General features: G+C 44.3%; 1 protein-coding gene across 2 annotated transcripts in view; it reads right to left on the bottom strand.

Annotated features, from left to right (window-relative positions):
• The window catches only part of ST18 (suppression of tumorigenicity 18, zinc finger), a 97,200-nt gene that overhangs the window by 45,779 nt on the left and 38,569 nt on the right, over positions 1-12,852 (bottom strand). For both annotated transcript variants that reach the window (XM_012661404.1, XM_012661405.1), the window contains exons 5-8: positions 8,948-9,739; positions 4,667-4,801; positions 2,976-3,066; positions 1,846-1,950 (exon numbers count right to left, since the gene is read on the bottom strand). In XM_012661404.1, coding sequence (XP_012516858.1) covers positions 1,846-1,950; positions 2,976-3,066; positions 4,667-4,801; positions 8,948-9,739 — 1,123 coding nt within the window. The remainder of the gene's footprint in view (positions 1-1,845; positions 1,951-2,975; positions 3,067-4,666; positions 4,802-8,947; positions 9,740-12,852) is intronic.

Consider the following 12,852-nt stretch of genomic DNA (forward strand, 5'->3'; position numbering starts at 1 on the left):
TATGCAATCCTCCATTCATCTTATGCAGATGTCATGAAGATCAATATTTGATGTTTGTTAGCATTTTGAGTTCTTTAGAGAAAAGTGCCATGTAACTCATGTAACTATCAAGTACTGATTAAGGTACTGACAAGGTGTACCCATTCTGCTTTTTAGAATTGTTAATCAGATAAGCAGTGAATAATCACCATTGTGACTAATGAGGAAACGTTATTATATTCTGTTCAGAAGAAGTGATGCTGGGCTCCACTCAGTTCTGCGTAACTGGCAGATGCCTGATGCCTGAGAGGGCAGTGCAGACACTGGAGATTTGACTCCTGAATTTTGAGTGTCTTCTAGGCTTTTTGGCATATTTCCCCACCTTCAATCTAAAGGTTTTTGCTGATTTAAGTAATATTTTAAATAGCATTTCAATATTTTATCTATTCAATTGCCATCATTTCAATACGAATCAAAATTACTGTATTATAATAGCTTTCACATTTGCAATGTCATTATCCTAATTTAAGCTAAATATGAATTAAATATTCTTTTAGAACTATTGTATTTGGATTAAATAAGGGCATCATATTTGTGTAGCATCAATTCCAGTCAAGGAAAACACAAACAATTTCCTGCTATGGTCTAATTGTAAAAGAACATAAACAAATATACCTTTAAGAATTTAGCAATATTTAAGATATATTCTTTTCTTTTTTTTCTCCATCAAAACATGCTCAACTTGTCAGAATGTCAAAGTTGCAATGATGTATTTTGGATTGGATAAAAAACTTTTTAGCTGCCACATAAAAGTATTTGAGTCACTAATTGATCATATTATTACAGACATGAATTGATTTATAGCCCTGAAGTTGCACAAATGTTCTAATCTAAAATAATATTGACCTTTTAAGCAATGAGAAAAATGAAACAATGTTCTTTCTATGTTTAATAAATAACTTGCTTAGGGAGAAACTAGAAAATACAGTAATACTAACCAAGAATCCTATTTTAAGATTTTTAATTGCTACTTATTCGGTAATTTGTGATCTTCACTTGACATGTGTTTTTCACTCATGTGATTTGAATGCCAATTTTGACTCTTTTAATTGAATCTATAGAAGCAAAATATTAAGGGAAGCCATATCTTGAAAATATTGAAATGCCTAATAACTGTGTTTACATTTTAATGACTCAGTAACAACAGTTATCTGATCATCTATCTTAATCCTGAAATCACTTTTCTTACATGTATGATTTTTGTGGTAGTAAACATATGACTTCACATAAATATCATCATACATACTTTATTATTTAGGTATAAGATCTTCCAAACTTATAGACACTGTGAAGAACCTAGGAGCTACTAGGACCAATAAGAGGTATTTCACTGACAGCTGTCAATCATGGGATGAAGACTTGTTTTAAAGACAATATATGTATGTGGAACCATAGGATGAATATATAACACCACATGTTTTGAATGGAGCTGAGTGACTTACGATGGCATTTTCTCCATGCAGAAATGTGAAGTCGGGCATAAAGGAGTGCTCACCTGACTTGTGGATGCTTAGTGACTCAGAGTTTTGACTAGTGTATGCTACTGTGTACTTGATTCTTTTCAATTCAATCACAGTATATTACCTTTGCAAGGAGATGAACTTCAAGTTATACTTCTGGAGGGTTGAAGAGTTCATTTAAGCGATAATGTCGTTAACTAGACCAGCCCTTCGGGTGGGCTGCCCACGCAGGTCTACTGGGGCTGAGAAGGGAGGCCACGTGAAGTGACACCTGGGGGACCAGAGACCCTGCTGTGCAGGAGCCTGGTATGAGCAGAGCATCAGGAACGTCGCGGGAGGTTCGTACCTGTGGGCCTGGTCAGGGCACTGCCCGGTTTGGGGAGAATCAAGCTGATTTTTATCCTGGGACATTGCCAATTTTTCAGCTGCAGCAATTGGACAACCAGAAAGACTGTTTAAAAAAAGAAAAGCGGGAGGATTTGAGTTAAAATAATAATGTGGTTTGCTTTGGCATGTGCCTCACAGCATACTTGGCACACGCTAAATGTTAAGTCATATTAATAGTTCACTTAGCACCATCCTCACACTGAAAGATCCCGGCGGGTTTGCAAACTACAGTGTCAACACTTGTCCCCATCTCTGTCTCAGAGGTGAAAGGTAAAAACTCATTTTTTAAAACAAACATATTATGTAAGGGAGAAATTACTAAAGTATTCTGATACTTCTTAATATTTTAAGGAGAATGTGCTCATTCCAATTGCAGTGTGTCCAACTATAGAAATTAACACGGTAACTCTGTGATTTATCTTAGGACTTTTTGAAAATGTTAGGGACTGAATTTTATATCTCAGTTGCAATTCAAAATGCAGAATATAAAGTTTTGCTGGCATAATGCTAATAAATCAATAGTACCTCATAACCACATAATCTACTTGTAACATAAAATGCAAATGTACAATCAGCATTTTATATTTATATAATACATTCATATAAAAATGCATATATATGTGTTTTATGTTAGTTGGAATCTCAGTGAAACGATGTCTACCCTCCACCTGGTTTACAGGCAAAACCATCAAAGCCCTTTTGGTACCTTTCTAATGCATATTGGACGGACCCAAGATAACCCATAAGCAACTCTCTTCAGTGTCAAAACAGCAATGGTGGGTTCCAGAGCAAAAGAGAATATGTTCTATTTGTATGGCTATGTGAATATATAATCACAGCACCTTCAAATAAAACATCTTTTTCATTATCATCATTGGTCGCTAATATAAACATTTCTATAGAAAGAAAATGAGATAATTTTCCTTTCTTTTTGGCTGCACACACGTTGAGAATATTTATTTCAAGTGGTAACATATTTGATAGGGATGCCGTGATTTTTATAACACATTGTTAACTCATTATTTTATTGGTGGAAAGTTTCTCTCACATTTTTCTAATGTCAAACGATTAGCATCTAATCAGAATTACCTCCTGTGGGTGTTGCGGTTGCTGTTCACGTGCCCCCTCCCGGTGCATCCTGGCGTGGGACACTTCAGCACATTTTCATGCATGGCAAGAACTGAGCACAAAATATCACATAAAAGGAAAGAATAATTTACCATAAATACATAACAGACTAACAAATTTATTTCTCAATTTTGCATCCAAATGACTTTAGTTACGTAATCCACCATGCTTCCTCTCCATATATATTCAGATTGAAACAAATAAGCACTTAAGAACTTCAGAATTTAAATCCAGCAAGGTTGTTCAAGTTTTAATTTCTCCAAATTCTATGTTATGTTTACACTAGATTTAAATGAAACAATTCTGCTCATATTTAATATAGACTGAAAAGCTCATAACTTCCCCTTCACATTTCTGCGGTTTTCCTTGGGGGAGTGGATGGAGAACATTGTCAAATAGTTCTATCTTTTCCTCACACTCTGAAGTTCTGCATATAGTCTTCTTTATTTCCTAAGTATTATTATTTTGATTCTTTTTCCATCCACCCCCCCAGTTTGCCATTTGGTTATTGGCAAAAGAGTATGGTTGAGTAGACAGTCAGAGAATCTGTTTGAGGAACTGCTAATCCAGCAGGACAGTACTGAGCTGGTCAGGTTCAGTGATGCGCAAAATCTCACTTTCCAGAAGGATGATGTTGAGTATTCCCATTTCTGTGATGTGTGTGGCCCAAGATTAAAAAGTAGAGGATGTAATAGATGGATAGTCTACAACTTAGAAGGTGGCAGCCCTTTCCTTTACCTCCGGTGTCATGGCTCCTGGTGGGGCTTAGGGTGGAGAGATGGCTAAGGCTCACTCCTGCGCAGGGCCCTGCTGCAGGATGTCCTGAGACAACACCATGGAGCACGTGTTCCCACAGTGAGGGGAGGCCAGGAGGACAATGGTGCCTTCCCTGGGATGTACTAAAGCTGACTGACCCTCCGCTCAAGGAAGCCATGCCTCTAGGTGACCACGGGCTGTGCAGTAAGCCATGTCTTACTTTTGTACTCTGCTGCTGGCATCTGGGGCCTTGCTGTCCCTGGAAGGACCGCCCCTCCCAGAGCTAGTCAATTCCTAGAGAGAGTGAATAGCTTGCCCACATGCGTACTTTTAAAATGCAAACCAACCCATCTGGAACCCATACCCCAACCGCCCCTCTACTGGGCTTGCACATTCTGGGGCACTATTCCTCCGGCCCTAATCACCCCAGAGCCAGGCACCAGACAATAGTGACAGCCCTACATCCTAGAGACAACTGAAATGATTCAAATTGGTCAATCTTAAGCCTGCTTACCTCGCCTCGTCCATTCCTTCACTCAGAAGCCGCAGTGAAGTCTCTTGCCCACTGTCCCCTCTCCCTCTGCCCCTTGACGGTCCCTGGTGCTTTCCTGTGTGGCCCCTTGGATGTGTGCTGTGACCCTTCCTCTTGCGAACTGTGAGTAAATGCTGTCTTTTCAATGGCAATTGTCTCTGGACCTGGTGGCTTTATTGTACCTCACACTTTCTATTAACACACTATATTTTAAAACACACAGCTAGGTGGAATTTGCCTTGACACAAAGAGAAAACTTTGTTTCCATCCCTAATTCCAAATTGGGAGAGGAAGAGGATGACACCGTGACGCCATGGCCTGTATAGGAAGGCGCTCGCTTCTTTTAGAGATGGGCAGTACTCACTTTCCAGGGGAACCCGTACTTTGTGGGGGCACCCTGAAAGGCTGCGGTGGTGGGGGTACAGCCCCGTCACGTGTCCTGTGCCGTCACACCCGGGGATGGGGCACTTGGTCTCCCTCTTTTCAGGCCTTGGTGAATCTACGGAGAAATTAAATTGAGAAATGCATGTGGTCATTCTTCTTTCCCTTCCATTCAATAGAGTGGCCTTGCAGGGTGACATTCTCACTTTGTTCAGTTTTACTGTCATAAACATTCTTCTCACACTGCCTTGAATAAAACCCTCAGCTAAGACCTGTGGAAACATAAAGCATGTTTTCAATTTTCTTGGTTTCCTAAGCAAAGGCTGACACAGGGCGCGGGAGTGCTAAAGTACAGAGATGGATTTAAGTTGCCACGTCACATACTGTAGTTAAAGCCTCATTATGAAAAATCAACCCTATGCCAGAGGATGAACAGGCTCCCAAAGAGAAAAAAAGTGAGAAAGAAGAAAGAATGTACTTAAACCGAAAGCATCTCTTACTGCAAGAGTCCAGAGAAAGCCAGGTTCGAAATTACTAAACAAAGAAACCAGCATATCTGAGAGGCCCCCATGGCCTTGGCGGGGAGCCCGGGCAGGGCCGGCGCCTCCTGCCCTTGGGCCTGCTCCTGCAGAGCAGCGGGTCAGGCCGGCGCAGGGTGTGCCTTGCACACCGGGTCGAAAGTGCTGCGGGGCCCAAGATTCCAGAATCGCCTCAGGCCGCCACCTGGGGTCAGGAGGCAGTGAGTAGAGGGAGCGGCTGCCGGCTTTACCCGGAAGGCAGCGTCTGAAGACCGAGGCGAATGGAAGAAGGCCTGGGAAGGAAAAGTGCCTCCAGGAGCCCCACGGAAACGGCAGTGCCAGGAGCGGAAGCCGCCTTCGCGGGGACCAGCGCCGGGTGGGGCTCGCGGGCGCAGCCGGGCACCCGGTAGCACACTCGGGGCTGGGGGCCGGGCCGGGCGCGGGGAGCCGAGGGGCTGCGCGGTGAGGGCGAGCCGTGCTGCCGGTGAGGCGAGAGCGGACCCGGACGAGGCCCTGTGGAGATGCTCACGGCCGTGACTGAGACGCGGGTGAACTCGGAACACACGCACTCCTGCAGCCGGACTCCCCGCTCCCCGCTCGCCCCAACGGCGACACTGGCAGGCCGGCCCCGCAGCCTCGGGCGGACGAGGGCGCCGGGGACCGAGGCTCGGAGCACGAGGCTGCGGGGACAGTGAGCACGCGTGACGCCAGGAGCGAAAATAAGCACTCGGCGTGACCTGCCCAAGAAGCCGCCAGCGATGGAGTACGGGAAGGGCCCTGCCGCGCGAGGCTGCGGTCCCCAAATGCTCCTGCCGGACCGCAGAGAGGACAGGCCACTGCCGCGGCGCCACAGGTGTGTCGGGGCGGTATGTTGGGAGAGCAGACGTGCCCCTGGGTCGCCCCGCTGTTGGGTTATAAACGGTCCTGGGCGAACGGGGCACAGCAGGCGGTTTCGGCGGGTCGGGGCCGCGGGTCTTGGCGCGGAGCGGCGGGTCGGGGCGCGGCCCGCACCGGGTGCAGGCGGTTTCGTCAGGGAGAGGCGGGGTCTAAGCGCCGTGATGTGGAGACTGTTCTCTGTATTTCTACGAGACAAAGAGGCATCTGAAGAGTTTTGTGATGTTCTATGATTTTGTAGACATATGTTCCGTTTAATGCCCAAATAGTGCCAAGGTCAAGTGGATGTGGGCCTGTGGAACCTGCAGACCCCCAGTCAAAATCCGTGAGGTCTGATGGACAGGAACCGAGGAGGCTGGCGCCCCCCGGAATGAGGCAGAAAAAAGAGCAGCAGTGCGTATTTCGATGTCCTGCTGCTCTTGGCTCTTGCCCACGCGAGGCCACGTCTCTAAACCACGCTGAAAGGGTTGGTGCGGTGCGTTCCCCGCCCCCACACTGTGTGTGTCTGCAGGAAGCCAGAGAGGGTGCCGGAGATAAGGCAGGCCTGGCACCTGCCCAGGTGGGGCCCAGGGGCAGTCCACCCTGCGCCTCTGTCTGCACGCCTCTCCTCTGCTGGGCGAAACAAAGATGCCGACCAAATGCCCTGGAGGGCAGAACCTGTTTGCATGATAAGGAGCCAGAAGCTTGGGGTGACTCTCAAGCCTGGCTTTTCTTCTTCTGTTTTCTTTGCACAATGTTGCGTAATGAGGGTGACCTTACTACTCTGGTAATGTTACATCCAGGCTTTCCCGCGACTGTCCTCATTCACACCCCATACACTTGTGCAATTGTTCATATCGCTCCCCTTTCACTAAAGCATCATAGGTTGGGCAGTAAATTACATGGCCACTCCACTTACACTGGGACCTACAGTCTCACTGAATGCTTAGTAGCAACTGTGTTAGCAAATTTATGTTAGAATTGCTGACTCATCAGAAGGCCTGGGTAAACTCGTATTTTAAAATCCTAGCGTTCTCTCCTTAACAGCAAAGTTGCATGGGCAAGGTGGTGGGGAGTCAGGACAGTATTTTGGAGAATATGGCTGTCAGCTGGGATGAGTGCTGACTTAAGGGCATGGATGAGTCAGAGAAAAAAACCTCTCCTGCGCCACCTTCTCTGCCTGCTTCACACTCGTCTGGTCTCCAGCTCCTTGCAGAGGTTAACGCCCCAGGGCAGGACATGCCCTATGCCGTAGGATATGCTGTTGGCTCATCCAGCCCGGTTGGTAATTCTGCACATTTCTAACTGGCCAACTTTTACAAATACAGATTCTGTTGCCTTGTTAATTTTTAACAACAAAAAAAAGTTTTAAAAGTTCTATAAAAATAACCAAAGGATTGTCAAGTAGTTTAAGCTGTGACTGAAGTAATTAAAAGTTTCTCCAAATATTGGATTTCGTTGGCTGTAAGATACCATCAATTGTAAAAGGAAACATCATTTTGTATGTTATTAAAAAATAAAAATGATTGGTACTTAAACTAGGGCATACCCTTCTGATTTAAGAGATGTTAAAATTGGTAAACTATAACTCTTAGAATCAATAAAATATAGTATTTAGAAGTTATGGATTTTGGGAATTTGTAGTAAATTTTATTTTTCTTTCTGATTTTGTAGTTCTTTAAAAAAAAGGTAAATTTAACAAGTTTGATATTGATGGGAGAGCACACAGCTAGGTACAGCATCCTGTCCCGAACCACACACTAGTCATTAATATTCTGTCCCCTCCCCCACCCTTGCAGGATGTTTGCGTAGTGTTGCTCTCTTGCTCCTCACAACATGACATTATTTTATCCTTTTTTGTTTTCTCAGCTCTGAGCTGAGACTACAGGCAAGTGCTAAAATGGATTTAAAATGACAAAATACACAATTCATTTCTGGATAAATCTCAGCAATCAGAACTACTAACCCATAATAACATGTTATTCTTGTAAGCCCTTGGGGTCCACTGCCTTGATTTTCTCTAAGATATTCCTCCTCTAATTCTGTGGCTTTTAGGCTGTAGAGTGACCAAGAATCACCAGAGAACTGAGAATTCCCATGTTAAACAAGCAGCCTGGCACTGAGGACTGCGGCTGCGGAACTCCACAGAACTGCTGGAATCGTTGTCACCCCTCTGGTGCAAGACTCAGCGGAAAGTGAGCAGAGGGGGTGCCTATGGGGGCAGGGACACAGCATTCCTAAAGTCTGAGGAGTAGTTTTAAGTTTTCCTCAAAACACATTTACTCTCTCATTCAAGTTTGGCCCGGATATCTGTGGGGCCTGAGAGGTTGTAAGAGTATAGGCTTCTAAATGCATTAACATCCAGTATAGGCTTCTAAATGCATTAATGTCCAGTTTTATCCCAGGAAAAATCAGAGCATCCTGCCTGGCTTGCAGGTGACCTGACTGACATCATTTTGAAGCTCAAAAGCAATTAGGTGACCCCAGAATGAGGGCGGGAAAGAAAAATTTTCTGGAATTGATCTGACAAATAAAATGATTTGAGATCCAACAAGTACTAATGTACTTCTAGCAATGTCCAATAAAGTACTTTTTAAAGGCATGATGCATATTTAAAAAGTAGTTAAATTAGAAATAGATGCAACGAATCTTTTTTTGTTTGTGACAACACTGCAAAGCTCATGGAGCTTCATCTGAGGATAATCTAGAGCATAGGGAGAAAAAAGAAATTGTTTATTTTATAGTTATAAATTGGTTTTTAAATTGCATTAAGTTGTCAAAAAGCTATCTGGAAGAAATAATCAAATCTGACACTTTTTTCCAAACCCTAAAGCAATTTTATTCCTAAAATAAATGCAGAAAACATGTCTTACGTTTATTGTTAAAGATCTGCCTTCCACTGGTGTCGGTGACTTTGGTTTGCCTCCTTTCCCCTGCGAGGTGCTCCAGCAGAAACCTGTCCAGCTCTTTGTAGGTGTTGTGGAAAACACAGCCTCGCTCAGCCTGCAGGGCAATTGCCTGCTCCAGCAAACTTAGGTTCCCCTTCGTTTTCTCCAGGTCGCTAGACTCTGCCGTCACTGCTGCCAGGCTCTTGCCGTCTTCTTCCTCAATCTCAGGGAATGAAGGCTGGGCTTTGCCGTCCAAGCCTTCCACCTGAGCATTCTGTGGGTCTCTTCTTTCCGTTTCAGAATCACACCTGTTCTCACAAGGGATAAATTTGTCACCTTCGGTTTTTATTCCAGGAACTTCCAATAGGTCTGTTTGATTATCCGCTAAAACATACTTTGGGACTCTAGGTGGTTTGGTTTCTTCTGAGAAGTTGGAGCCGCTGTCCCAGCCATTCTCTGCACTTTCAGAGTTACTTTCGTTGTCATCGGAGGAGCAGAACGGTGGCTGGGAATCATCGATTTTGTCTCTTCCGTCATCGGAATGAATCATAAAGCACTCGTCTGCTTCATCACTCTCTGCTTTTAAAGACTGGATGCCACTGTCATTTAAGTTGTCACTTATGGTCTGAACAGAAGCATTTTTTTCAAATTTCCCCAAGTGCATTAAAGATTTGACCACGAGCTCTTGATAACAAGTGTATCTGTCTTCCTTCTTATTGGAGTTTTCTTGTGCAGCTGAATGAAGGTTTTCATCCATAGGCTTTATCATGATTTCTTCTATGAAAAAAGAAAACCAATATTTGAAAAACAAGAACAAATATATTTTAAGAAACTTGCACCAAGTTATATATATCTGAATGTATATATATTTAATATGTATAATATATGGTCTCTGCCAATTTTATAAACATTGGTAAGAAAAATAGATATCTGCTTAAAATAAAACATAACTTAGATCTTAATATTCTGAGATTTGCCTTTAAAGAAATGAACTATTATAATTTTCAACATGTTAAGAGCTAAGTGCTTCTAGGGTACTGACCAAGACAAGGAGTAGATACTTAACAATAATAATAGAGTCCTGAATGCAAAATTATTGTTACTGTACATCTTATATTCCCAAATCTTAGCCAAACAGAAGAAAATTGAGTATACATAACACTATACGTTATAAGGAAAATATTCATCGGATTCTCTGTTGGGGTGGCAACGCATATTCACAGCTGATTTGCTTTATGTTCTTTACTCTCTGTACCTTCTTATATGTACTTGCAGATTTTATGGATTGTTAGTTAAAATACAGAATACATCTACTTAGAGATGATAACTAAAAGAATTCTGAGGCTTTCAAGACTTCCTGTTGACTTTTGTAATTGTTGCACTAAAATTCCATATTTTGAGAAAATTAGCATGATCAAGTAATATCTTGAATAGTATCACATTTTTGTCTGTTATTTGCACGCATTTGTGTAAAAAGGGAACGAGATGAGGCGGGATGGTTGAGGGATGCTGCACGTTAACTAGTTCTCAGTACAAAGCCATCTCGGGTCTTGACTGTCACAGTACCCCGTGACCCAGAGGAGGTCACGTCCTGTCTGTTCAGGACAGCCCATGGGGTGGCTATTGTCCCAGGTAGCCTTTGTTGTCAGTGTCACTCCCTTCGTGCTGGGAATGGCCCAGCTGGGGTGACAGATTGTACAGTCAGCCTACCCAAGCCTGTTCCCCGGCAAACACACCAAGTGAGGGTGTGGATTTGCCGACGACACCAGCCCAGGCCCAGGCACGTGAGGTGGTACCCAGCACACACCAGGCTGCGAAGTGTGCCAGCCACCCAGCAACGGTCCTCTGACATCCAAAAAAAAAAAAAAAAAAAGAAGGGCCATTTCTGTGTCTCAAAAGCAGAGTAGGGGGACGGGAAGCACAAATAATAAGCCCCCTTAAAGCCTGTTAAAGACACCAAGTGAAGTGCATTCTGTGTTAATAAACATCTTTGGAGGGAAGAAAGGCACAGCCATCGGTGTGAGGGCGAGGGAGAGGGTGTCTGTGCGGAAGACAATGTGCCTTTTTTGGTCTCATTTAATTTTTTATAAACATTGTCTCTGACAAGGACACTCAAAAATACATCTCCATCATCTTCCTTTCTGGTAATTATCTCCCTAAATCAACACTGGCCTGCCAGGATCAAGTAAATATTGCCATAGTAACTAAAAGCATTTTTGGATGAAGGGAAGAATTCAGTCACAACACTAGCCCCTGTAAATAATGCTGATTATAGGGTGCAGTCTTTTGTTGGGATCTATTCAACATAAACTGAAAAATTTAACATTTTAGTTCCTAGAAAAGAGGCTGGATAAACAAGCACATAATATTTGATAGGATGGCCTATCCTCTCCTGAATTCATAGCAGAGGAACTCCAGGTTTAAATAATATATTAAACATAGTCTGAAATGCAAATGAAGTTTTTCTCAATATCACGGTTGGCTATTAAGAGAAAGTGTAAAGGGTTATGATAATTTTAAAGTATTATGAACTACAGAAAACAAATAAAAAGCATTTTCAGTGAATATGCTCAATTCATTGAACTATTCTCTCACTCCACTTAACTACCCACATGTGTACGATAATGATTTATAGACATTATACCTAATTATGCATATTTGGGCTGTGTTAGAGTGCTAACAAAAGCTCTAGAAAGCAACAATTACCTCTGTTGCTTAGCTACATAGTTTAAAATATTCCTATTAAGTGCAGATCGCCAGAGAGGCGGGAGTGACGAAAATGCACATGTGCGCGGCAATGCATCTCGCTGTGCCGCTGCCAACTGCTAGCGCTTGGGTCATTTCCAGTTTACATAATTGTTTGGTTCAACTGTTTGTTATATGCTAAAAGAAAATATTTATTAATTATTCTTCAGAAAAAGAGGAGCCCCGCCGACAGAGGTGCCACCGTGCATCACGCGCTCTGGTTTCTAGGCGAGGTTCTGCAAACCTGCAAACCAACTTTCCACGTTCTCGCCCTCCCTGGCTTTCACTGTAGGCAAAAGGAAGAAGTTGTGTCAGAACCTGACAGACGTGTGACGAGGGGCTTGTTCTCCCAGCGGTGTGCTGGGCCGCCTGTGCTGTCTCCGGCCGCCGTGCTGCTGTCTTCTCCGGAGGCCTGCCGTGTCCTTTGCGCCTCTCTCGCTGCCGCGCTAAAGAGCCCTGCCTTTGGAGTCGGGTGACCTGGGCTTGAGCGCTGTCCTGGCACCGCTCTGTGCTCCCTGACGGGTCGCGGCACCCGTCTCAGCCTGGCGTCTCCGTTTGCACGTTGAGGAGGGCAGTATCGCCCTGGGTGAGCGCCGCGGCGTCCCGCAGGAGCACCAAGCAGCGTTCGGTAAACGGTGGCTCCCTTCCTTCTGTCCCAGACACTACTTTAGAAGATGGTAGTGGCAGGGGCTCCATTGGACCCTGGCCATCAATGAGGTGGGTCTGTTTTTCATTTAGAATAATTAGTAAAATTCACCCCTAAGGAAGGGCAGGGGCCACAGAATTGAGAAGGCTCAGCTCAGCTCACGCCCACTCCTAGGCGCTCTAGTGTACTGCTCACCCGCTGCCTTTGGAAACCGGGAGTCACACACGACGCGCAACGTGAGAGGAGAAGCTCCAGGGTGTGAGGTCGGGAGACTGGGGTCGTGCTGCCCGCCTTGCCCCGCCTGCTGTGTGACCTCGGCGGGCCCTGGGGCTCCTGAGTCTGGGTCTTTATCTTCAAAGCGAGGATGATCCAATGGCCTAATGACTGGATGATCCAACGATCTTTTCTGGGACAACTGATATGCTCCTGGCATGTTCAGTTCTTTATTTCATGAATCTTCATGATGCCTGCAAGAAAGGCACTTGCTACTCCATTTTAC

This window comes from Propithecus coquereli, unplaced genomic scaffold (assembly GCF_000956105.1).
Source record: "Propithecus coquereli isolate 6110/MARCELLA unplaced genomic scaffold, Pcoq_1.0 Scaffold71, whole genome shotgun sequence".
Taxonomy (NCBI): Eukaryota; Metazoa; Chordata; class Mammalia; order Primates; family Indriidae; genus Propithecus; species Propithecus coquereli.